Source organism: Giraffa tippelskirchi, chromosome 6 (genome assembly GCF_054371585.1).
Source record: "Giraffa tippelskirchi isolate mGirTip1 chromosome 6, T2T-mGirTip1v1.2.pri, whole genome shotgun sequence".
Taxonomy (NCBI): Eukaryota; Metazoa; Chordata; class Mammalia; order Artiodactyla; family Giraffidae; genus Giraffa; species Giraffa tippelskirchi.
Genome location: NC_137280.1, coordinates 25,014,016 through 25,041,311, shown reverse-complemented (window position 1 = coordinate 25,041,311; position 27,296 = coordinate 25,014,016). Strand labels below are relative to the sequence as shown.

The 27,296-nt window shown below is 42.8% G+C and overlaps 1 protein-coding gene across 1 annotated transcript in view; it reads left to right on the top strand.

Annotated features, from left to right (window-relative positions):
• Window positions 1-6,523: 6,523 nt before the first annotated feature.
• The window catches only part of SYBU (syntabulin), a 79,135-nt gene continuing 58,362 nt past the window's right edge, over window positions 6,524-27,296 (top strand). The window contains exons 1-3 of the mRNA XM_081503073.1: window positions 6,524-6,625; window positions 7,128-7,208; window positions 8,938-9,139. Coding sequence (XP_081359199.1) covers window positions 6,551-6,625; window positions 7,128-7,208; window positions 8,938-9,139 — 358 coding nt within the window. The 5' untranslated portion in view covers window positions 6,524-6,550. The remainder of the gene's footprint in view (window positions 6,626-7,127; window positions 7,209-8,937; window positions 9,140-27,296) is intronic.

The window sequence follows — 27,296 nt, the reverse complement described above, 5'->3', positions numbered from 1 at the left end:
TATCTGGCCATTTATCATGCCATCTGCTCTAACCTTTCCAAGCCACCTTTGGGAAGAAAAGTCCTGTCATCTTCTTTTCTAATGAAAAGTTGTTTCTCACTTTATATCTCATAAGTCATCTGGGGGAAATTTATCATTTTCCTTTAATGACATTAAAATAAAAATCGTTAGGATGAGCATGAAAATCAAGCAGGAAGCAACAGTAGTGTTGGAATGGTTTGGTCCTGAGGGAGAGAAGATATCTATGAAGTCCCAACGATGTGCTACATAAATGATAGACTTTGCATGGATTCTTATCTGATCCTTAAAACAGTAACATGAACAAATTACTGTTATTAAGTCCTCTTATAGGTGAGAAAATGAGGATGAGAAAAGTTAATTTGTCCAGAAACACTAACAGGTGCAACCTGATCTTTCTTCTTCCCTTCCTTCCTTCCTCCCTTCCTTCTTTTTTTTAACTAACATTAGACAAAGGTTTATTACCTGCTGAGTCCCAGAGGGGTTAAAAACTTGTCTAAGGTCATGCAGTGAGAAAGAGGCAGAGGACTCAAATCTGACCTCTAGGACTTGAGAATTCATGTCCTTTATTAAAGTGCATTTTTCCATCACAAATCTCTTTGCAGACTTTGGGAACCTCATTTCATGTTCCTCCTCTCCTTTGAATTAACATCACATTATGGCAAGGTAGTAGCTATGCTTTTGAAAAGAAAGGGACACAGTGTTTCTACCAACCTACCATCCTGGAGTCATTTCTCCAGTCTGGACTTGCTAACTCTCCCCCCACCAGCTCTTCCTGAAACTTTTGGCTAGTGTAATTGACACCAGGGACTTGGGAAGCCAGGCTTGTGCTCTGAACTTCCAGCAGCAGCCCCAGATGTTTGTCAACAAGCTGACAGCATCCTTTCTCAGAGGATTCATGCCCAATCAGAAGACAAACAGAAGGTATTTAATGAGAGAACAGTCGGTATTAGCCTACCACAGTCATCCAGAAATAGCTGGATATGATGGCATCGAAGGCCTAAAATGCCATATGTCACTTAGAATCATATTCTCATTTTAACAGTGCTATTTTTGATGCACGGTAGATAAGCCTGAAAGCAAATACACGAAAATGCTAACAGAAGGAATATGGATAATTGATGTTGGGGCAATGAGATGATGAGTAATATTTTTCTTTTATTTGTCAAAATTTTGACTGTGTGGTTTTAGTACCTTTAAAAATAAAACATTAAATTTATCTTTTTAAAAGCATTCTTTTCTCTCTGATGAAATAGCTAGAGAGGACAGATGAAACATGGGCAGGTGAAACAACATAGACCAGATTCCCAAATTCTGGATTTATCTTCCTACAGACTTGTCTGCAGTGGATTGGAAAAGAGCTGCAACTACTTTGTTGTTGTTCAGTCACTACGTGGTGTCTGACTCTTTGCGACCCCATGGACTGTACCCCACCAGGCTCCTCTGTCCATGAAATTCTCCAGGCAAGAATACTGGAGTGGGTTGCCATTTCCTTCTCCAGGAGATCTTCCCCACCCAGGGATCCATCCCAGGTCTCCGACATTGTGGGCAGGTTCTTTACCACTGAGCCACCAGGGCAGCTACATAGCAAGGACTAAATGTATTCACTAGATCACAAGATTTCTGATGATAAAGGAAAATGGTTCACAGGAATGGCCTAGGAGGTGGAAACAGAGCAGAAATCAAATGTGTCCTCAGCTCCACAGCTGCAGAAGTAATCCCTCTACCCCTGACCAGCAGTGCAGCTGGCTGGTGCTTCCAGGTTTCCCCTGGGCTCCTGTAGCTGCCATCATAGTAGTTGGCCTCTAGGGGCGCTCTGCTCCATTTTGCAATACCGCTCTCCTTCCAGTAGACCATCTCAAAATCCTCTTTCCCCCAGTCTTTTAGCAGAAATAAAGGCAGAATTACTGTTAAAAATATAAAAGCACATTTACTAAAAAACTGAAGGGAAAGCAAATTCATGGAAATAAATGATGTAATGGGGAACAGATTCTTTTATCTTAATGTAACAAATCTAACCACAGACCTGCTTTCTGAGAGTCCAGATTATAACATTTTTTTCTAAGTCTAGACTGCTGTGGATGCTGAATGAGTCCGTCAGAGCCTCTCAGCTGAGGGACCTGTTCTGCCCCTGCCAGGTGTGAGGAGAATCTCAGCCTTCACTCCTCATCTCTCTAGGTAGCTAGCTAATCCCAGTGGGTTCAGGCAGTTTTGAAAGGCCCAGTCCTGCTCACACTTTCTGGTTTTCCTTGGTCTCTTGGGAAAGAAAGACCCAGAATTCAGCCTCTGGGTTTAGGCCTTCCTATCTATGTTGACCTCAAAGATAACTTCCTCTGCCTTTTCTGGAAGTCTGGAGATCCACACATCTCCCTGTCTTGTCCCATCATTTGAAGCATCTCAGGGCTCAGTTTCTCCTATCTGAGTGGCATCCTTGACACTTATACTTTCTGGGCATCTTAATCTCCATTATTCTAATCTACTGTCCCAATAAGCATACAACTACTTGTCCATCTATGTTTCCCCAGTTTATTCGATACAACCACCATACCTGTGTCTTTGGCTAATATCGTCCCCGATTCTCACAAATGGACAAAAGGCCACAAACAGCAGATGGCTTTGGGGAGGATTACCTCATGTCTGCTGCCCCGTCAGGCCAGCAGAAGACTGTATCCTTAGCATCCTTCAGAGCCTCCAACCCCCAACCTCTGCCTCCCCACCTGGACTTTCCCTTCATCCCTGTTCTTCATCTGAGAGCTCTCTCTGACTGAAGACTCCTTTGCTGGGCAGAGATAAGTGAGACACTCTGAACCCACCAAATGTTCAGCCAGCCTTGCCTCAGGTACCCACTCCCCCGATTGCTTCAGATACTCTCTGGACCCCCCCTTCAGGGAGTGACCTCGCAGAATTCTACCCATTACAGTTTCACAGCATCAAAATCCCTTAACTGTATAGTAACAACAACACGTACAAGAAGAGGAGGGTTGAATCACTCACACAGGCTCTTACGGGAAAGCAGGCAGCTCTCTCCCTGGTTAAGAAAAATATGGGTCTCCACCCCACCACAAAAAAAAAAAAAAAAAAAAGAAATCCCAGGATGCCCCAGAATGCAGTTTCTTTTCTTCATGACGTGTTGTAAAGCACGTCAGCTGCTCCTTGTTGCTGTGCAGATCACCCAACATCGGGTCACTGAGACAGACGGCGGCACTGGCTCACACCGCTGATAGGATTAGGAGCTGGTGCTTTGTCAGCCCTGACTGAGTCCGAGGGAGCCCCCAGCATACGCAGGTGAGCTGAGAGGCAGAGCGAGCAAATGAATGTGGGGGACCGGGAGGTATCTTGGTTGAATGGTGCAGACTTTTTTTTTTTTTTTTTTTCCTCTGTGGCCGTGCATTTGTACATTTGTATTGTCTTTTCTGTGAAGTTTGCAGTCTGGGGGCTTCCTGTCAAGAAAAACCTGTCCTTTATGACTTATCTGGTTTCAGGGATTGACGACGTGCACGTCACAGGATTTTGGGGGGCTCAAATAAGATTATACATGTGAAAGAGCTCTGAAAATAGAAAGTTGTGTGCAAATGAAAGATGTGAATCATTTAATTACAAATTTCACATAAGCCAAGCAGCAATTAATTTGCCCCAGATTTGGGGACATAATTACATAAACACATCCCTTGTCTCCCAATCTGCCATACCCTATCTCCCCTGTCCTTCCTAGGTGTGGGCAGGGGTATTATTTATAATCTCAAAGCGTTCCAACCTTCGAAGTAGTTATTTTCTGAAAAATATCAGCATTCTAGTCATTTCTAAAGGAAAGTCCACAAAATTCGAAAACCAGAGAGTAAGTATTGAAATAGAGGATATTTTTGAGCAGATCAGAGCTGACTATATTATACTGTATTAGATTATCTCTCTTTGATGGTATGATCCTAATGTTATAAGATACTTCTCTTAATGATGTGAGAAATACTTGAGTGAAATTAAAGGCAAGACAGATATTAGCATTTGTAAAACTTGCCTTTTAGAACAGCATAAAAACAGGCTTGGGTTCCAAAAGTACAGAGCTAAGAGGCGTTTGAACACTAAATCACCAGCCTTTCCCTTAGCGGGGTTGCTATGGTGACAACAGGGCTTCAGCACAGCCTCTCAAGGCCTGCACTTCTGCAGTAAAAGGCTTTCACTGAACACATGTTGGATTTTTTTAAGGCACACACCCCATCATCAAATACAAAGACATATTGGAGGCAGCTTTATCTGAGTCATTTTCTAAACAGAAGTTGTATCTATGTTCTTTATCTTGTACTGTTGGGCCCCTTAAGGGGTTAGAGAATTCACTCATTCATGATTCATTCATTTGACTGTTAAATATGGAGCGCCTACGGTGTCAGGTGGAGAAGAAGATGGTAACCCACTCCAGTATTCTTGCCTGGAGAATTCCATGGACAGAGGAGCTTGGCAGGCAAGAGTCCATGGGGTCACAAAGAGTCCGACATGACTGAGCAACTGTCACTCACTCATGGTATCAGGACCTGTACTAGGCACTGCCTACATCCCTGGTGAAGACAGACAAATAAGTAGGAGATTCTGATACAAAATCATAACAGCTCTTCCCAGGTGAATTGCATCCAGGTGTCCTGGAAGTATGTAAGGACTTACCTTTTGGGGGAATCAAGGGAGGTTTCCTGGAAGAAGGTGTTTCTAAAATGAAACTTACTGTGTCTTTAGGAGTTGAGGATGGGAGGTGGGGTACAAGAAATGCTCTAGACAAAGGGACCAACTGTGTGCAGGAGTCTAGAGGGAAAGGAGAACATGATACTTCCTGAGAACTGCAAGTTCTACAGTTTGAGGGGTATCCATTTGTATGTGGAAGGGGAGTGGCAAGGGCAGTGGATGGAGGTGGGGGTGGTGGTGGGATTGGTGAGGGGAGGGAGGATCTCAGAAGAGCAGTGGAAAGAAATGAGGTGGGAGACATACACAAAGCCAGACCGTGAAAGGCCTTTATGCCACATTAAGGAGTTTGAATATTACTTGGAGGACAACTGGGAAATCATGAATGAGTTGTAATGAAGAAGCGTGGCTAGAAAGGCTTTGTGGAAAAATTGCAAAACTGGCGAGAAAGGAATGAGAGGCAAAGTTGGAAGCAAGACAACTTTAGTTAGACCACTATTGTAATAATCCAGGACGTTTGTGGTTTAGTCTCTAAGTGAAGAGAATGCCGTCAAACAGAGGCTAGAAGTAATCAGATCCAAGACATTATTTCTAGGGTAGCATGAAGATCATTCGTGGTTTCTGCTATTTGGGGGCCATAGGAGGGAGAAGTCAAGAATGTGAAGATCTGACTTGGACAACTCATTGGATTGTGTTTCTGCTTTTACGCTCCCAGATTTAATTCTCAAGAGGGACCTCAGAAACACCTTAACAGTTTGACGTTAACAGTTCGATCCTATCTCACAGCGTATGTCCTTGGGCTCATAACTGTAGGAATCATTCTGGAATGTCACTTTCCTGAAGCCCATATCTGAGACAGCTATGAGCTGTATAAAAGTATGAATTAATCACCTCTCCTTGACAAAATAAAGAATCTTAAGATTATCAACTTCACTGCCTAGGAGAGCTAAGTTGATCGAAAAGACACAAAGATGTATGTAATAAAACTTTATGGATATAGAGGAGGCAAATTGATTTCACTAATCCTCTGATTTCAAGCTCTTTCTAGACTCACTGTACATTCCTAGACTTGAAAGTTGAAGACTCAGAAAAAAATGCTTTTTGGAGGACAAACAAGATGGTTCAGGTTCAGATACCATCTTCAAGGATCATCGTCCTCCCGTCCTCCCTAGAACACCGGGTGTAATAATCAGCCTGTTCTCCATCCACATTGCTACTTAGAATATTCACCAATTCTGAAATAAAGGGCCTTTAAATAATTATATGCAGACTTGTATTATCAGATAAAACTGAAGTGTAATAAATCAAGGCCCACGACCCACACGATGGATGATCCCTATCTGAGGTCCTCAGTTGGACAGATTTTAGAACTTTTTTTTTGAACATGTTTGTCTTTCTCAAATGCTTTTTCTATCATGTAAGAGGATGCAGCAAATACTGAATGGAAGAGCTGAATGAGACTTCACTGCCCTTTGGAAAGTTCTGTTCAAACAGTAGGTATAGCTGTTTTTTTTTCATCCTCCTAGCTACACTTGACGAGTGTGTTATTATTTATTATCCCTCAAATTTAACGAGCATAAACTTATAGTTCAGAGAGGTCAAGAACTTTAGGCATATAAGCACTTCGCTAGAAGGGAGAGGAGTGCCGCCCCGAACCGGTTTTCTGAGTTCGAGTGAGGCGTCGCCAGAGCCGCGCGCCGGGCATTCATTCCAGGCGGGCGGGCGGCGGTGGTTCGGAGCTGGAGAGGGGGCAGCCCGGATTCCCAAGCCAGCCGTTCCCTCCCTGCGGCTGCGCCGCGCCGCCAACGCCAGGCCCTTCTGATGCAAACCCCCCGAGGAGGAGCGCAGCCTCCGAGATCCTGGAACCCAGATGCTGTGTCAGGCCTGCAGCACTGGCATGCCGGGGGTCCGGGTGGAGGGCGACCCACCCCGTCTCTCCCGCGAGGTAATTGTGCGGGAAGCTGGACGCGGACAGAAAACCCGGAGGGCAGGGAGGGGCTGCGAGGCAAAAACTTTCCCCTGGTACAGGTTGGCTCTCCATGGTGTCACAGCTCTTCCGGGTTCTCCTCTCCCACGTGCACCCCTTTCGAACCCCATGCCAGGTGCCCAAAAGGGGGTGTTGGGCTTCTCCGGGCTGAAGATGCTCCGAGCCTCTGTCCGCGACCCCTCTTAGGGTCGGGCTCGGCGGAGCGGGAGAGGCGCGCGAACCTGGGAGGAGAGCCCGCGGCCAAGGCGCCTCCTCGGGGGCCGGCAGGTGAGGGAGGTCGGGGTAGAGGGCGGCGCGACGGCAGCCGCGATGGCACCACGTGTCCGGCCGGGGCGGGGCGGCCGGGCGCGCCCTCGGAGCCCAGCGCCAGTGGCGGCGGCGGCGGCGCGTCGGCCCCGCAGCAGCGGCCGCCCGCGCGCGCTCCGGCTCAGCGTAGTTTCCTTGCCCCCGGTGCCCTCAGGTGCCACCTCCTGGACGGCGGCAGCGGCGGCGCGAGGAGCCGGCGGGCGGCAGCGCAATGGGACCCCTTCGGGAGACCAAGGTAAGGAGGGCACGTCCGGAGGGCTCAATGGCTGTGTCAGCGAGCGCCGGAGGGAGAGGAGAGGTGGGCACTGCGGGGAGGGACGCGGATCAGGTGAGAGCTGGAGGGGTGACCTTTAGGGTTGCTGTGGACGGGGACGAGGAGGTGGCGGGTGCAATAAGAAGGCAGGGAGCTGTCGCCCAGGTGATGAGAATCGAGACCCGGGAGATGGGAAGGTGGTACTGCGTTTGGAGGGTTGACACTGAGGATTAAAAAGATGGACTCCGAAGGGTTAATCCCATCCCCTGAAATTGGAGATTTGGGATCTAGCTCTCAATCGTCCTCCGTGTGTGATGTGACTAAAAAGGATTTGATGTATTGGTGACTGAGAAATAAGGACTTCAGCATTGGTTCAGGGTCCGCCTGGTGCCCAGCGGAGCGGCTGGTGTGTGATACCTGCCGGGCGACAGCACAGCTTCCAGGCTGGGTGCGGCTCTCGCCCCTGGATAGGGCGGGTGCCTGAGCGACCTCGGGAGTTACCAGCGGCTGGGACTTTCCCTTCAATTCCTGCACTGTGAGGGCTTCCCAGAGGTGTTTACTTTGGCAGCGACCCTTCCTGGTAAGCCGCGTGGAAATGAGCAGGAGGTCATGTTTCCACACAGTGTTCTTTACCTAACCCAAAGCCCTTTTTCAGTTGCAGAGGTTGGGAGGAGCGGTGGGTTTTTTTTCTGCAGAGAGCTCATCCTGGGAGTCCATTTTAATAAGGAAGGATGGGGGTGACCCCGACCGCCCAGCTCTTGACTGCAGGCCCCCGTTCTGCTTCTAGGTGATGTGCAGCAGTCTTGGCTGAGCATCTCTGCCTCTTTTAGCTTCAGTTTCCTCATCTGTAAATAGGGACGCAAATTAGTGTGCTCTCTGTGGCCTCCGTTGTTGGAAAGATTAAACAAAATGTTGGCTGGGAAAGCACTTTAAAAATGGGAAAATATTGCTGAAATACTGCTTTTGGGGCCTTTTCAAAGCCCTCTGCACTTGATGCTGTGTTTTGAAGGAGAGAGAGGGAGAAAAAATGTCATCTGAGTGTCCTGTAAGGAAAACAAAAGCTAAACATGATGAGAAAGGCGGAGCCATCTTACCCGGTATTGAATTTTTGTTTGCTTTTCTGTTGGCAACAAGCCTTGTGTACCAGGATATTAATGAATAATTAAACTCCTGGCCGGAAGAGGGGGGCGTTTGAAAAATAAGGCTGCATGATCTGTCTATGGGAAAACTGTTTCAGGTATAGGGGTCTGCGTTGTCAGGAGACAGGAAAACAGAAGTCAGATTATCACAGCTAATTCAGGGAAAGCAAAATGGAAGTCTGGAGGAAATCAAGTAATAATCCGAGTGTGCTGTGAGTTATAAAGAGCCTTTGAGAGAGCTGAAAGCTTGAATGTGCTAGGAAAAGCCAGAGTGGCAAGGTGAGTTAGGCATGAGAGAAAGGAATAGCCTTCCTGCTAGCAGCTGAAAGTGTGTGTGTGTGTGTGTGTACACACATCCATGCTGCAGCGTGTGATCTTCAATAACTTAGAAGGCTTAGCTCAGTAGAAGAGTTTTGGAGCTCATTTTAGCTACTGAAACAAGGACTGCTCTGTGAAGATTTATTATTCAGAAATGTGGCTCCGCAGACACTGAGCCCAGAAGGAGCAGACTGGAGTTCAAAGGGGGCAACAAGTGTCCTTTTGTTTTCTCTCTGATGTCCGATTTGGAGAAGGAGCTGAGAGTACAGCATCATGAGAAGGAGATTGCCCGAAGCCGGATTCCCCGTTTGATTCTTCGGCCCCATCTGCCTCAGCAACAGCACAAGGTGTCCCCAGCCTCTGAGTCTCCCTTCTCGGAGGAAGAGAGCAGAGAGTTCAACCCCAGCAGCTCTGGGCGCTCAGCGAGGACGGTGAGCAGCAACAGCTTCTGCTCAGGTACGATACCCATGGGAACGAAGGCAGGAAGTGAGTACACTGCCGGCGCGTTGTGAGTGGACCTGGAGCGGGCCCCTTAGAGTGTCCGAGCAGATGTCTGTTATTAGGATGAATAGTACGAGGTTGCATTTTTTGACTCCTTTGACCTATGGATACAGCAGTTTCGAATGGTTCAACCCGATGGAATTTCATCCCTGTTTTTATGTTATTCTAGTTGATAATTTTCTATGTGAAATCTTCTTTTTTCTATGACTGTAAAATATATTTCTTGGTTAACTCTGGAAAACGTAGCTTACATTTCATGCAAGCAATCTTTGGAAGCCTGGGTACTTCTGTTTCTGAAATTCCCAAAGATAAAGCAAGTCCTAATGAATGAGGTCAAGATCAAGGTGGTTTATATCCCAGTAATGGCTTGACCTTGTATTTTAGAGGGAAAGAACACAGGCTTTGAACTTTCAGGCCTGGCCTTTCTATGAACCTTACAAGGTGTTGGACCTTGGGCAAGTTGTTTAACCTCCTTAAGCCTCAGTTGTCACATCCATAAAATGGATTGATAATACCTACCTTGTAGAGTAGCTGAGAGGTTGAAAGAGACTACATACTTAAATGTATTCCTAGCGCAGGGCCTACCCTGCAGAGGTGCTTGAGAAATGATGATTCTTAATACAAGAGCATATGCCAGTTTTGATACATGTTTAAGGAAGTTTCCTTAGAGCTGTCAGCATATTTGATAAAGGCACAGATCCCTTCCTAGCTCCTAGAGGTGCTGCCATTATCGCTCGACAGAGTCTATCATACAAACTGAAGCACGTGACCTAGAAGGACTTATATTCTTTGAGAAGCATTAGAAAATTGGGTAAAATTTAAAGGATTGACTGTATTATGATTCATGAATAATGTTTCACAAAGGATAATTCTTAGAATTTATTTAAGGAAAATGTAATCTGAAGATTAACACATGCATGGAAAGAGGCAGATGAATCAAGGTGCTATGATTAACGCCCTAATTAAGCAGGATACAATATTCCATTGTAGTTAGTACCGGTGATTACATTTTCAGGGATTTTAGAAGTGTAGCTTTAGATTTATTATATACTTTCACGAAATAATTCCACCCAGTACATAAGTTGTATATTAGAAATACTGTGCTGCCTATTTTTAAATCCTTTTCTCCACAGTGCCTCAGATTCTCTGTTTGATTTTGAAAATATTATATCAAAATATTATATTTTAAAACTGATTATTGCTGAATCCAGTGTAAAATGGAGACCCACTGATGGTTTGCTTGACATTCTCCCAGGAAGAAAACAAAAGGAAAACTACTGGAGCAGTAAAGATTCCTGGAACTCAAAGTGATGTTTGCAGAACGTAATGCTGTTTACTTTCACTCCCTTTTCGAGCTCAGGAATCATTCTTGCTGAATGTGGATGAACCCAGGGGACTATCATTTCATACTGACACAGCTTTGTTTGCGTAACTCAATTCCACATTTATTCCTGAAATTCTCTCCATATCATCACCTTCTCTCTGACTGCCTTTAGCATGAGCAGTGTTACCAGCAAAAAAGAAAAAGTTGGTCAAAACGAAAGAGCCCCAGACAGATCTTCAAAAATATATTTGGCAAACGAGATAAAATTGTTAACTTCAGCCATGAATCATTCTTTCCAACACCCATTTCCTGGATCAACCCTTCTTCCCAGGAGCCCTGTCTCCCACTAAGGCCATAATGCTGTACATAAAAATCGAAAGTAAATATTGATCCTTCTGCCATTAACTAGCTGAGAATTGAGTAGCACAAGCGTCTAATGACCAGTGTCTATAAACCTACCTTTTGATCTTCAGTCTTGCATCCTTCCTGCAGATAAGACTCTCTCTGTTCTGGGGTCTCATCTTCCTGCTTGGCAGTTCCCCAAGGTTTGGGTTGGTGCCTTGTCATTCTTTACTTTCCTCTCCTAAGAGCCCTGGTGAAACCCCATGATGGCTTTTGAGTGCTGTGCTGACTAAAATTGACAGGAGCAAGGTCTTTGGGGGGGCGTGTTAATGATGCTTTCAGAGGTCAGTTGGTGGATGAGAAATAAATGGGTTTAGTACTATGGGGAGTATTAAAGCTGCAAGCAGTGAAGTTGAGAATGTAAAACACGTCCAACCAGCAGGGGGAAATAGCTGGTTTTAATCCAGCCACTTTAACGCTGAAGCTACAAAATATGTTGGTTATCATGGCAGTTAAGTCAGAGACCGAAGTACATGCAAATCGTAAAAATACCATCCGTTGCTACAATGAAACTCAAATAATATAGAGATATCTGTTACTGCCATAACTTCCTAACTTTACTGTGATCATTCTGCATTAGTTTGTTTTCTTTATTATAAATCATCACCTTTTACTAACATGAAAGAGGGCAAGCAGTTAGAGGGATTCTTACAATCTGGTAGTGAAATGAGAGAGAATGATGTTGCTCAAACAAAATGCAATTTAATTTGAAAATTACAGTTTTAAAACTGCAAACTAGATTCTTTCCCTAAATCTGTATCAAAGGCTGTATAAATTATGAAAAGCATCATATATCCTAAGATACTCAGTTTTTAAAAGAATAGTTCATTGAGTTTATATATAAAGTTAAATTTACTTATTATAAAGGATTATCCTTTATTTTGAGAGTCTGGCTTTCCTATCATTTGTATTGTAACAAAAAATCCTGACAGTGGTTGGCGTTATACTTCAGCAAAATAGATGACAACTCCATGTTGAAATGTCCTCTACCTCCACCCTCACATTTTTCCTTTAATTTTGCTGATCTATGAAATTAAAAGCCCGGCACTATTTGCAGAGTGACCTGTCCATTTTTTACCTACTTTCTTCCTTCCCTCTCTCCACTGCCTTCTCCCTTTCCTTCCCACGGGAGCCTTGACAAGGAACATTTAATGATTTGATATTCTGAATGCTAATTTGTCTGTTGTTTCTATCTCATTTCAGAGGGAAGAAGTTGTATGTGACCTTTCGCAATTCATTTGGGGTGTGTCCCCAAAGAGCTCTTCTCTTAATAGCTTCTTATTAGCAGAATTTCTCTGAAGAGATGCATATGCTTTGTGCGTTTCGTCAGCACGTGTGTTTTTGCACTTGGACATCATCCTCCTGTTAAAGGAGTCTATTCCTTACAGTTTGTATTTGAACTTAGTCACTGTGACCTCAGGTGGGCTCAGTTGAGCTTATATTGTGTTGGAGGCCAGGCCCTCATTTGTGTGTATGGCAAAGAAAAAACTGTGCATTCTTAAAAAAAATGTTGACTAATGCTTTCTTTAAAAAAAATACCTAAGGAAGTACAGTTAAAAAAGTTAATAGAAAAAAAAAAACAAACCCTGCTTTCATGTCCTCTCTTTTATTTTTTGTCAGTTTTTTTAACCAATGTTTTCTCATAAAATCACCCTGTCTTCCTTCCCTCTCCCTCCACTCCCCACGCTTCTTGGCTTCTTGTTTTAACATGCCCGTGAGAAGTGACAAAAACCCACATTTGTGATTTGTGTTCTGGGTGTGGCCCATTGAACCTAGGCCTCTGCCCATTTTTCTCCCCCCTCACCCCCCGCCTTTTTGTTGTTGTTAGTGCATTGTGTTTGTGTGTTTGTCATTGTGGCCACAACTCGGGCCACTATTAGGAACTCTAATGACCTGGGTAAGTCAGTCACTTACAGCAGTCACCTGACGTGATCAGCAGCATGCCACGCAGTTCTCTTTGCTTAGTTGAGGCAATAATTACCCCGTGGAACCGGGAGGCAGATGGATTGCTGGGCTTTAGGCTAGTTCTCCTTGGGGTGCCTTGTAAACATGGCAGGTGGGGCAAATGATGCATACAGTACACTGATGGTTTCATGGGAGACCAGTGATTGCTCTGAGTTATTTCCATGTTTCTAATGTGCACACACATACACAATCAAGTGTATGGCCTAATCCATTAAAAAAAAGTGTAACAGATCAATCAGCTGAACGGACAGCATCCGAGAAACTGATTCTTTGCAATCTAATCCTGAGTAAGGTGTTTGCAGAAATAACTTTGGTGGTTACAGTGGCTGAGAAGAACTCTGTCTTTGGGCGCAGTGACCTAGAGGTAATCATTGTGGCTGTTTGTGGGAAGAACAATTACAGCAAATTACAACCTGACTAGTGCCCTGCTGAGGCATGATAATGCCTCCAAAAATCTGCTTGGCCTTGACAAACAGAAATATTTCTGCTATGCTTTTGTCCAGTTGAGGAAACTTGGCATCTGGATAGAGTAAGCCTTTGAATATAATGATCAGAATTGAGATGAACTGATTAAACTGAAGTGAGTTGCAGTACTGAATTACACCGTAATTGAATGACTGCCAACTGTGAAGGAAAAAAAAAAACTAAAACCCTAAGAATTTAGTATCATTTGAATGAGAATGGGACCTAGGCTCTGTTGCATGATACATATTTCTGATGCTTAGCTGCCTCAGCATCAGAAGTAAGTACCTAATGAAATAGGTTGCAAATGAAGGGCACATAGACAGTGCTTCTTTGAGGATGTGGTAACTGCAATTAGGCGGACAAGAGCAAAATTTTTTGCCATTTAATAATAAAAAAAAATTACTTAGTGTGAACAGTAAAAGGTTGGAGTTGGACCATGCCTGAGAGCAAATCATGGTACTCGCTGTGAACATCTTTTATGCTATAGAATTCTCATGTCTGTGACGATGTTTATCACTTCAGAGTGTGGTGATTATCTACTGTCAGATCCCCAGGAAAGCAGGGTTAAAATGCCGATGCCTTGGCACTACCCTAACTTGTTATTCCAGGATGGAAGGGCCCAGGAATCTGTATTTTATAGACATTCTGGATGACTTTTACCTAGTGAAGTCTGAGCCTCTCTATCTCGTGGTCTGTGTGTGTTTAGGGATTTTGTATGAGGGATGTGAGGGGTATCCCCCTGTGGCATCCCAAGATGAACAAGGATCAAAGATGGCAGAAGTGGTGGCCAGCCAAGCTGTTTAAACCCATGGCGTGGGACAAAGAAAATGCTTCCATAGTTCTTGGAAATTACAGCTTCTCAGTCTGTGTTTACAATTCCCATGTCATTAGTCTTAGTGATAATATTATTTATGTCTACATAGTGGGCTTAACTGTGTTCAGATGGTAGAGAAGTTAAAGGGAGAAGAAAGTATTTCCTTCCTCTGTTTTCCTGGATAACCCTCTTTCTGGATATACTATCTGTGGCCGGACTTTTAATTCTTTTGCATTTAGTTATTTTGGCATTAGGATGATTTGAGGTACATTGGAAGCAGTTGTACTGGGTACAATATGAATGTGCCCTAAACACCCAGTAGGTTCACTGAGAGAGATGGGGAAAAAAAGAGAAACTGAGGCCTGGAAGTAGCAAGACATTCAGCTTTTTGCAAACTTCCATAAAAACGTATTAATCTAATAAGCATTTATTCAGTGCCTGCTAAGGATCAGACTAAGGGTACAGAGATGAATAAAACACAGGGATTGGAAAAATCAAGTATTTTACTGCCTTCACCCTGATGAAATATCAATAAATGGGATGACATGTTTGGAGGCATTTCCCACACAACTGCCTTTATCTCAGGGATTTTGTATCTGGTCGTTTTTACCCACACCCACTCGACACACAGACACTCCTTCCTTGTAATTTGAGTTTGTTGCTCTGTTTATTATCTGCACTGGCCTCTCATATTTCATAAGCCCAAGGGTTCAAAGAAGTAGCATTTGTTAGTGTGGTGTAGTAGATAAACATGAGCCTTGGCATCAGCGGACCTGAGTTAAAAGCATGAAATAAGATTAGAGAGGTGAGCAAGGCCAGAGCAGGAAAGGCTTTGTTCACCTTGTGAAAAGCTTGATCCCTGAGGTCCAAGGTCCATGCAGGAAGTGAACCAGTAACGTAAAGAGTGAGGCCACCTGGATAGATGACAATAGATTTGGACTCTAGAACTGGACAGTGTGTGCCCCTTCTAACAACAGTCAGAGTTGTTAAAATTCAGATTTTTTTTTTTCCCCACTATATGGGTCAAATAGCATATATAAGTAGATGGATGTGGCTCTTGGACTGCCATTTTGCAATTCCTTAACAGCCTCCAGAGCCACTGAAGGGTTTTCCCCAGGGAAGGATTTTCTGGTTTATGACTAGATTTATAATTTAGAAAAATCTTTCTGATTACATGTGGGAGATTGGATAAGAGGAGACAGGGAATGATGGTGAGAGCCTGCCTGTTTGAAGGCCCTTGTGGTGACAGTCTAAGTGAGAACTGATAAAATAATAAGTGTGAGGACTGGACCCGGAATGTATGTGTCTTAGTCACGAGTTTCAAGTGGAATGGGTCTAAATTGCCACTGGATGAACCCAAATGAAGTAGCAGGACTGGGGAGGAGGATGAGTCAGGTGAATGAACTCAGATTAGGCTTTGCTGGCTTGAGATAAAGGTCTGGAGCTGTGAAAAGAGGTCAGAGAGGTTCATAGCTGAAGTCAAGGGACTTAACACAGGTTTCCCTGCCATCTCAAAGTAAAGCATCATGTGAAACCTTTTGTGAACAGAAACGGCATAAAGCGAAGAAGCAGTCACCTTAGAACATGTCCTGCTAATGGAAATTGTTAGTCAGTCAATCGTGTCTGACTCTTTGTGACCGCTTGGACTGTAGCCCACCAGGCTCCTCTGTCCATGGAATTCTCCAGGCAAGAATGCTGGAGTGGGTTGCCATGCCCTCATCCAGGGGATATAATCAGCTTATTATATGAAAGAAACATTCCTGTCCAGAGGAGTTTAGCATCTCTAATTATTAGAAAGAGTCATCGGTGTAAGGGAACAGGCCCCCAGTGCTGTGACAGCTAGAGGAGAGCTCTCTTGCTAAGAAAATCAGAAAATATCCCACTCCGGAGTTGGTACTTGGAAGCCAGGAGGAAAAATAGCCATCCAGTTTATGTTTTATTTATTTGTGTGTGTATATGTAGGTGTGAGCAGTATGTGTGAGGTGCATGTGTGTAGTGATTGGTGTGTGTATGTGTATATATCTGTATGAGTGTGTGAGGTGTGCACACACCTGTGTGTCTGGTGGCAGGAGAGGTGGAAGGCTGGGGAATCAGCAAAGCATTCTGGAGGAGGTGATGCCTAAGCTCTCTGTTCATGCAACTCCAGTCAGTCTTTCCTCCTTCTGTCCCCCTAAATTGACACCTGTGAAATTCTCAGGGTCCTCACCGCACCACCAAACCTAATGGTGGAATCTCTGTCTTCATCTCTTCATCCCACTGAATTCCCATCTCAGTATATGGCACCCACTTCGTCTAGATAACAGCAGCCCAGTTCAGAGTGAAGAAGGAATTCAGGACAAAGCCACATACCCATGTTTCCCAGGACTCAGCTTGACCCTGGCCAGCCCCCTGCCCCACCGCCCAGGTGGTAGATTTTGCTCTGAAAAAGTCCACAAGACTGCTGGGTGCACCTGTACTGTCAGCTGGCTTTGCTGGCACCCACTCAAGGTAACTGTACCAAACCTCCGCTGCCCTCGGGCTTGGACTGTGGCATCTCCTGCTTCGAGCCCCACGTCTCCTGGAGCAGAGACCCTCCCAGCTGCTCCACGCACTGCTGGGTGGTCAAGGTGCCCGCCCTCTGCTCACCGCCCAGGTTATACTCCTCCCACTCCAGGAGGCCAGTCCTGTCAGGCTGACTGCTCTCTCTTTTTAGAGAACCTGAACCAAATTTCCCAGTGCTCATCATGGGGGCTCGCCCGGCTCTCACTCACACCTGGTAGAAGCCCATCCTTCAGCTTTTCCCTGCTCAGCGTGAATCTTCCCAGCACGCCTCCTCCTTCCCAGTTGGCCCTGCTTCATTCTCTTCTCTTTAGCGTGGCGGGTCCCTGAAGACAGGATCCCTTTTAGGTGTTGACCCAGCCCTCAGAATTCTTGAGACCCTATGGACCCTAACCTGCCCTTCTAGTTATCCTGAGGTGTGTGTGAGGGTTATCTTTTCTTTAATGCTAATGATTATATGTTTTCAATTCAAAACTAAGATCCATGTGCAAACGCATATGTCAGAGTAGGTGTAATCACACTTATATTGCTTTTTGCCAAAGTGAGATCCTGCTTTAGTGACCCGTGATCCTTTCTAAGTAAATATTTATCAAACACCTATTGTGGAGAAGGTGCTATCCTAGGAGCCGAACAACAGTGATGAACAACCCTGACAGGACTCCTGCCCTCCAGGAGTGTGTATTCTAGGTGGTACCTGTGCCTGTCACTGCTTGTCAGTACACAGAGGTGCCCCCATTCACTGTACTGACAGCTCGTGTTCCACTGGATGGAGGGCTTCCTTTATTCGGCCATCCTTCTATGGATGGACGTTTCATCTCTGAGGCTGACTTTTCAAAATTCAGAATTTCATTTACTGAATGTCACTGAAATTAACTTTATTCCTGAGCATCTCTCTCTCTTTTCTGTGTTTGTATCTTTTTTAAAAAACTAATACCCTGATTCATATATAGTCTCTAAAACAATTCTTTTTTTTTTCAAATAGAAAGATCAAGATGTAGGAATTAGACTGTATAATAAGCATTGTTTTTTCCTTAACGTACTTCAACATTTCTCCATTTTAACGCCTTACTGCATCTTGATCATCGCTATCTTCAAATGCTCAATGTAAGAAAAAACAGAAAGGAAGGAGAAAAAACAGAAAAAACAAAAAGATTTGCATTACTACAAGAGTGTCTGCCTCTGTCCATGGAAGTTTTCCAGGCAAGAAATACTAGAGTGGGTTGCCATTTCCTTCTGCAGGGGATCTTCCCAACCCAGGGATTGAACCTGCGACTCTTACATCTCCTGCATTGGCAGGCAGATTGTTTATCACTTGTGCCACCTGGAAAGGGGTTTGCTACAAGAGAGGTCCCTGTAATTCAGGTGTCCTAAGAGTGGTTTCCCTGGTGGCTCAGATGGTAAAGTGTCTGCCCGCAATGCAGGAGACCGGGGTTCGATCCCTGGGTCAGGAAGATCCGGTGGAAAAGGAAATGGCAACCCATTCTAGTACTCTTGCCTGGAAAATCCCATGGACAGAGGAGCCTGGTAGGTTACAGTCCACGGGGTCTCAAAGAAACTGAGTGACTTCACTTTCTTTCTTAAGAATGGTTTCGGGTTTCCTTGTTGTAAGGTTTTCAAGAGATCAAAAGATAGCTTCCCTGTCTGATTCTCTGTGTGTCTCCTCTTTCCTTCCTACCTGCCAGCTCCCCTCCCGCCCTGCCTTTCCCTGTCTGCTATCTTCTCCGGATAAGGAACCTTAAAAAAAAAGTCTTTATAAACCCATGATTTAGAAGCTGCAAATAAACTCATATTACTAAGGAGAGGGAAGATCAGAAGCATTAGTAACATCCCTATTTTGGAAAGATCATAACCCTGTGAAAGAAAGAGCAGGACAAATAAAAGCTTGCGAGACAGAAGAATTCCCCCATCCACCTCCCAGGGCTCACCTGTCTCCTGGCAGTGACTGAGCCACCTTGGTTCCCAATTTCAGCATCGGTTGCTCACTCACCAAAACTCCTAGATAAATGTGTCATTATGCTACGCTGACTGTTTGGACGAACTTGTTTTCCCTTCTAAATTCCCCCTGTGGTTGCTCCTACAAACGAGACAATCTGGCGCTTGGTGGAAAACCAAGTAGAAGCCCTTGTTTCAGGGGAAGCACAGGTCCTGTGAAGAGACCGACTTATCTCACCTCACTTCACTCCACATCCTCTTTTGCTGCCCAGGGCTGCACCAGAATGACTCTTATGGGAGCACTCGAGGCTCCAAAATAGCTCAGAAATCCTGGGAATGTTTATATGGGAAATGATTATTTTGTCTCCAAGAAACCAGGGAAACTTTCATTAAATAATTTCTCCGTTCTCTGCTTGGTTTTTATAGACGTAGGTTGCATGTCTTAGTGGAGGTGTTTCATTTCAGTTGCTCTAACAAGTTCACCTCCATCAGCACATACATACACTTGTGTTTACACATCCTTCAGAGTAAATAAGCTCCCTTTGACTCTCTCATCACCTTGCAGCTGCCATTCTGCTTCCCTGTTCCTCTTCACGAGCAAAACTTCATCAGCATCCTATCTCCGTAATCTGTCCTTGTCAAGCACGGGAGTGACCACGTTAGCAGATCTGACGTTCTCTCGTCTGCCCTCATTTTCCTTGATTTTCCAGCATGACTCAGTACAGCTGAACAAGGCTCTTTCTTAGGAAAGATGTTCCTCCTTGGCTCCTTTGGTTCCACCCTTTGAGAGTGTCTGTGGGCTCCGTCCTGACCCTTCCTGCCTCACAGTGTCCCCGTGCCTCAGTCCTCATTCCCCTTCTCTTCCTGCCCTCCCCAAGGACTCAGATCTTTAAGCCCCTCACTTGTAGGATGGTGATGCTCTCCCATCCAACCTCTCCTCTGAGCTTTGTGTGCGCACAAAGTCACTTCAGTCATGTACGACTCTGTGCGACCCCATGGACTGCAGCCTGCCAGGCTCTTTATCCATGGGATTCTCCAGGCAAGAATACTGGAGTGGGTTGCCACACCCTCCTGCAGGGGATTTTCCCCACCCAGGGATTGAACCCACGTCTCTTAAGTCTCTTGCATTGGCAGGTGTGTTCTTCACTGCTAGCGCCACCTGGGAAGCCCCCTCTGAGCTTTTGGCTCACATATCCAACTGCCTATTTGATATCTCCGGTGTCCTGGTTAGTTTGTGCCTCAGATTTAACATATATCAAAAACAGAATTCCTTTTTGGGGGAGGAGGGTGAGCTGGGTCTTCCCTGTAGCACGTGGGCTCTTCATCGACTCTTTGTTGTGGCATGCATGTTCAGTAGTTGCACACATGTTTGGTAGTTGTAATACGTAGACTCTATTTGTGGCACGTGGGCTTAATTGCCCTGCAGCATGTGGGATCTTAGTTCCCTGACTAGGGATAGAACCTACATCTCCTGCATTGGAAGGCATATTCCTAACCACTGGACCACCAGGGAAGTCCCATCAAAAACAGAAATCTTAATTTCACCCTCTGTAACCTCATTAACCTATATTTCTCCAACGCAGAAATGACCACCATATTCTCCATTGCTTAAGCAAAGAACCTGAAGGGTATTCTTGACCTCCTACTTTTCATTGTCAGAACTAATACTTTCAATTATTTTTTCCCAAATGTGTCGCCAATCCATCTCCTTTTCTCAATTTTTACTACTACCACCTCAGTCAAACCATTGTCATCTCTCATTTCTACTATGGCAGTGGTCTCTGTGTGGGTTTACTGCTTCCATGCCTTCATTCCTAAAGGGGTTACACAGCATGGGTGTTCAGGAGACTCTGGAGTTGACCTCTTTGAATTCCTACCCACGGCTTACTGTGGCCTCAGGGAGGTGGCTTTGTAGTGCTAGTTTTGTATGCTTATCTTATTCAGTTCAGTTCAGTTGCTCAGTTGTGCCCAACTCTTTGCAACCCCATGGACTGCAGAACATCTTGTTAGTGCCTGTCTCAGAGGATATTAGATTAACTTAATTAAATTGCATTAAAGGTTTAGTGTTCTAAACATGCGTGGTACTTAGTAGGCACTCAATAAATATTAGTGAGACCTAATATCACTAATATAGTCTGTTCTCCACAGGCCAAATGGTTGTCATTTCTTGCTTAATGCACATGATAGCTTCCATTGCGCTTGAGATAAACGTAGGATTCTTTCCTATAGTCCTGCGCATGCTTGGACTTCCGCCTCCCTTCAACCTCATCATCAGTCCTCTGCCCTCACATTTTGCTGGCCTCTTCTCAGTTTCCTCAGTGCACCAGACTCCTTGTTGTTCCCTCTTCCTGGGCTTTTCTCTTCCTTGCCTTTTCCATGATTGGCTCCTTCTCACTTTTTTAATCTCAGTTCGAGTTACCTCTTTAAGACCTTCCATGATAATCTGTCTGATGAAATACCTTCCCACCTCCCACCCAGCTACTCTAATATCATCTAGTTTGTTTTGTTAACAGCACATCACAATCAAAATTTATTCCCTATTTTTTTTTCACTTGCTTGTTAACTCTCTCTACCACTAGAATGTGAACTCCTTGAGGACAAGGAGCTTAGAGTCTTGGTCATCATTACATTTTCAATTTCTTGAGGACTATCTGCCACACAATAGGAAATCAATAATTATTTGTGGGATGGATGGGTGGATGAATGAGATTCTTACACTTCAACACTGGCAACTGTGAAGTGTCACATTGTATGATGCTGAAGCAAATTTAGGGTAGAGCCTGGTAGACTTGTGAATTCTCAGTCCAAGAAGATGCTGAAATTAGGTGAGGGAATAGAATTGCAAATATTGCTACTGAAAACCTACAGTGCAAAATTATCTGAGCAGCATGCATTAAACGGTCACTGTGTTGAAGCAAAAAACTGGAAACAACTAAAGTTTCTTGCCTCAAATTTTGTGGTCTGTTTATAATGAGCTGCTTCTTTCTAACAGCTTCCTTTGTCTGTTTTTAATTTGAGCATTCCCCAAATTTCTGCTGTTTCCTCTTGGAACAAACATAGGTAGAAAAATTTAGAAAACAGCTCATGGTGGTGAGAAAAACAGGGACTTCAGAGTCAGACAAACCCAAGTTTGAATCTTTAAATTCATCCCTTACTAGCTGTGTGACTGTATTTCTTACCCTGTCCAAGCCTTAGTTTTCCCACCTATAAAAATGAGATATTATTAAAATTATATGATAAAACTAGTATTCTTGCCACATGATAGCTATGCAATAAATGTTACTTTTATCTTACCTACATCCTTTCAGAGCATTTTAATAGTTTTTAGTAAGAATTTCACAGGGTTCAGATTAACCATGAGTTTAAACTATGACATTTCACTTGTCTCCCATCAGACTATCTTCAGAAATGTCAATGTCTGGAGCAGTAAATTGTTGTTCAGTTGCTCAGTCATGTCTGACTCTTTTCAACCCCATGGACTGCAGCATGCCAGGCTCCTCAGTCCTGCACTATCTCCTGGAGTTTGCTCAAATTCATATCCATTGAGTTGGTGATGCCATCCAACCATCTCATCCTCTGTCACCCCCTTCTCCTCCTGCCTGACCAGTAAATGGTAAATATTTCCTGAGCAGTAAATAGTAGCACCTATAATAGTGTCTGGCACATGGTAGATACTCAGTAAATATTTGTTGAGCAGATGAGTAAGTTGTCTGTGAACGCCTTTGTCATTCATGAGAATCAACTAGATTTCTATATAGTTTGATGTTTCTTTAAAATAGAAATGATTCTTCCTCCAAATTATTCAATTGAACATTGAACAGCATCAAACCATAACTGAATGTTTCAAGACCTTATGGCACAAAACCACATTTTCCTCCGCCTGCTGTTATTTTTAAGTTCTTCTGGAATTGTTTAGTTCAGCATTTTGGAAAACCAATGAGCTCTGAGATCTAAATTCAAAAATGAACCAGAAGTTTTAGAGATGTTTCTTGGACTTTGAAGAAATATTTTATCGGTAATCTTTAGATGACGAGGAAGTTGAAGTTGGGACTTGGTCATCATAATTGTCACCAAATGTGTTGGATAGCACTGGTTGTTAGGCACCTTAAATATCAGTAAATATACACACACTTGGGAAATCCTAATATTTTTAAATGTAGGTTAAATATATATATATATATATATATATATAAATGTGTATATATATATATATATATACACACATATGTGTGTGTGTGTGTGTGTGTATATATATATATATATATATGCTTCCCTGGTAGCTCAGCTGGTAAAGAATCTGCCTGCAATGCAGGAGACCCAGGTTTGATTTCTGAGTCAGGAAGATCCCCTGGAGAAGGGATTGGCTACCTACTCCAGTATTCATGGGCTTCCCTGGTGGCTTAGGTGGTAAAGAATCTGCCTGCAATGTGGGAGACCTGGGTTCGATCGCTGGGTTGGGAAGATCCTCTGGAGGAGGGCATGGCAATCCACTCCAGTATTCTTGCCTGGAGAATCCTCATGGATGAAGGATCTTGGTGGGTTACAATCCAGGGAGTGCCAAAGAGTTGGACATGACTGAGCCACTAAGCACAGCACAGCACATATATATGTATAGGGGCTTCCCAGATGATGCTAGTGGTAAAGAACCTGCCTGCCAATGCCAGAGACAGATGCAGGTTTGATCCCTGGGTTGGAAAGATCCCCTGAAGGAGAACATGGCAACCCACTCCAGTATTCTTGCCTGGGGAATCCCACAGACAAAGGAGCCTGGTAGGCTACAGTCCATAGGGTCTCAAAGAGTTGGACATAATATAGCACACACACACGCACACACACATATATACACACACACATACATATATATATATTCACTTTGCAGAAAATATTCATTGCTTTCAAATTTTCATCAGAAAAGCATTAACAAGTAATATGGAAAGGATAGCTTCCCTAAAAATTAAGAAAACAATAACTGTCAGCATCTAACCTTACACTGCATTTTAAAATGAATTGCAGATAGATTTAATATACATGAAAACTGAAATTATAACAATCTAGAAGAAAGTATGAAAGTGAAAGTTGCTCAGTCATGTCCGACTCTTTGAGATCCCGTGGACTACAGTCCGTGGAATTCTCTAGGCCAGAATACTGGAGTGGGTAGCTTTTCCCTTCTCCAGGGAAAGAAACTATAGGTAATATTTAATTGATCCTGGAGTTAAGAATGACATTCTAAGCATTAAAGCATTGAAAGAAATCACAAAGGAAAATATGGAGAAATTTGACAACTAGAGATAGAAAAGGTTTGTTGTCAGAAACATTTTAAACTAAAAGCCAACAATAAATTTGGTGAACTATGCCAAAGGACTGTGCCTTCCATATGTAAGAATTTCTTACAGATCAATAAGAATTCCTGAACACCTTAATAGAAAAATTGTCAAAAACATGCACAGTACATAGGATAAGTAAAAAAAAGACCAGTGAACATATGAGAGACATTAAGCCTCACTGATAATTAAATACATGCAAGCTAAAACATCAGAAATACATTTTTCATATTAACTTGGCAAAAATGCAAACAAACTAGTATTCATTACTAGCATGAATTTAATAAGTAGGGTACTCTCATATGATAATAACAGGAATATAAATAGCCTGAAACTTCTCAGAAGTCTTAGTAATTTTACTTTTAGAGATATGTTCTATGAGGTAATAAAAAATTTGACCAGAGATTTATCTGTAAAATGTGTTATTAAAGCAATTTCAATAATAGAAAATTGGAAACAGCCTAAAAAACCCTGCAAGAAGGAATTGATTTTTGGAAATACTGTGTTCCTGTTTTAAACAATTACTGATTTAAAAATAATATTTTTGAGAAATTAAATAAAATATTTTTAAACTTTTAAAAACATACCCAAAGAAAAATGAATACTATAGTAAACCCTAATATGCTGCTTATCCGTTCTATCTAGATTAAGTAATAGCAAGATGTTGTCATATCTGCTGCATCTATCTTCCTCTCTTTTTTACTTTGCTGAAGCATTTTAAAGCTTATATCCAGACATCATGCCATTTCATGTCCATACCTTAGCACTCATTTCTTTAAAAATGAACATTTTCTTGCATAAATTGGTGCCATTTTCATTACTAACACATTTAACATAATTCCTTGGTACTATCGAGAACACTGAAATAGCCTCAGTCATCTCAAAAGTGTCTGTTTCCTTCCTCATGGTATTATTTAAACCAGAGGCCAACAAACTTTTCTGAAAAGGACCAGAGAGTAAATAATTTCAGCTTTGCTGGCCAGATGATCTCTGTTGTAATTATTCACCTCTGCTTTTGTGTCTGAAAGCCACAGTCCACACCATGTAAAGGACTGGGCTGTTTTCCAGTAACGTTTGATTTTCAAAAGCAGGCAGCAAACAGGATTTGGCCTTCAGGCTGCAGTTTGCCAACCCCTGATTTAAGTCATTCCTGTTCTCCATATCGTGTGGTGGACATTAGCTTTAAAGCTTGATTAGATTCAGGGGCAATTTTTTTGTGACAAGAATACTTCATGGGGAATGCCGCGTACTTCATCTCATAGCCATCAGAAGGTACATAATGTTCATTGCCCCACTGTCAGTCATGCTAAGGATACTCAGTGGGTACAAATGGGTAAGGCTTGATCCCTCTAGTGCAGACCTTCTGTCAGCCTTTTGTCTAATGGTTTCATCCATTGTGTTTGTTGCCTAAATCTATTATTCCATTAGAAATAATTGCAGAGTTGACCCTTGTGCAACATGGGTTTGAACTGCATGAGTCCACTTAGACTTTTTAAAATAAATATATACTATGAGCTAAGATTTGTTGAATCCTTGAATGTAGAACTGCATACATGGTGGACCAACTGCTACATTTTACTTGGGTTTTCTACTGCATGGGGTCAGCAGCCCCAATCCACCCATGTGTTCAAGGGTCAACCATAGTAACTTTCTATTATTCCATCTACTTTCATTAACCAGAATGCTTCTGTAAGAAAGAACTTTCCAATATCAGTGAGTGATTTAAGTTATCCTAAAATACAGATTGTCCAGTCACAGCTTTTACAATCAGGATATTTTTTATTTCCTCTTTAATTGTCAAATTTCAATATAAAAATTGGCCCCTGGGTCACTTCCAGTGATTTCAGTGGGTTGGGATTTTGGGAGTGTTGAAACGGCCTTCTTTTTTTTTTTTTGGTTTATTTTGTAAGTTTATGAACTCATAGATTTTTTAAATATATCCAATGATTATCAGTCATTTGCATTTATTATTCTTTCTGATGCTCAAATTATTCCATCTTTGGCCAATGAGACCCCTTTGTTTTGGTTCCTACTAGTCTTAACAGCTTCTTTCTGTCTAACCTAACAAATTGGAGGGAAAAATTTTCTAAAACAGAATAAAGAAACTATAATGTATATTGAAATTTTAACAAAACAAAAAAACAAGCAGGTAAATAATATGCATAAAAAATCAGTAAGAAATATACCAAATAGTTAAATACTTCTTATTGGCAGTACAATTCTAGGAAGCTAGTATCTCTTTATTTTTTTTTTTACTTCTTTGTACTTTTCTATACTCTAGATGTTCTGCATTAAAGAGTATTATTTTTATAATTTAAAAACCCAACAAAAGATTTTCTTTAACTTAGAAAGTTTCTTTAGTACATCTAAAATTAGACACAAATTATTTTAAAAGGTGCTTATACACACTTTTTTTCAGAATTATAAGTAGAATAATTGTACAATTATTAGCTATATCCCATATTCTCAAAGAGCTTATAATATAAAGGGAGAAGAAAGTAGATTAAAAAATCATTTTTTAACAATCTCCAAGCTCCAAAACTACATTAGATATTTGTTTCTCCCATCTGTCTTTATAGACTTTAAAAATTTTTTCCCTTAAAATCAATTTGGAAACTAGTTAGTAGTATGCTTCTTACAACACTTGAGGTGGGCCACAACCTCTGGAGGTTCCTAGATCTGTAAATATTTTTCTATTACCCTTAATCCTGTGGGTTGACATATTCAAAGCAAATAAACAGGAACAAATCAATGAAAGAACTTACTCCTCAGTATAAATAAAAGTGAATATTCATTGGAAGGACTGATGCTGAACCTGAAGCTTCAAGACTTTGGCCACCTGAAGTGAAGAACCGACTCATTGGAAAAGACCCTGATGCCGGGAAAGATTGAAGGCAAAAAGAGAAGGAGGCGGCAGGGGTTGAGATGGTTAGATGACATCACCAACTCAATGGACATGAATCTAAGCAAACTCCGGTAGATAGCGGAGGACAGGGGAGCCTGGCATGCTGTAGTCCATGGGGTCGCAAAGAGTTGGACACAACTTAGGGACTAAACAACCACAGCAGCAAAAATAAGTGAAAGGGGGCATGTAAATTAGTCTCCTTCACTGCAGATGGCAATCATTTGGCCTTGACGGGGGTCACTTTACCCTGAGATCCACCAGGGGCTATCCTGGACGCATGTTAAGTGGGATTTTAAATTGTTGACCCCAGAAGGAAATCATCTCAAATGGATCACGCTGTAAAACATGGAAAGTGCCCCTATTGCATGTATATTCTTAAAATGAAATTGTACTTACCATGAATAATACCATGAGAAAGAAACGTAAAAGCTCAGCTAAGAGCTGAG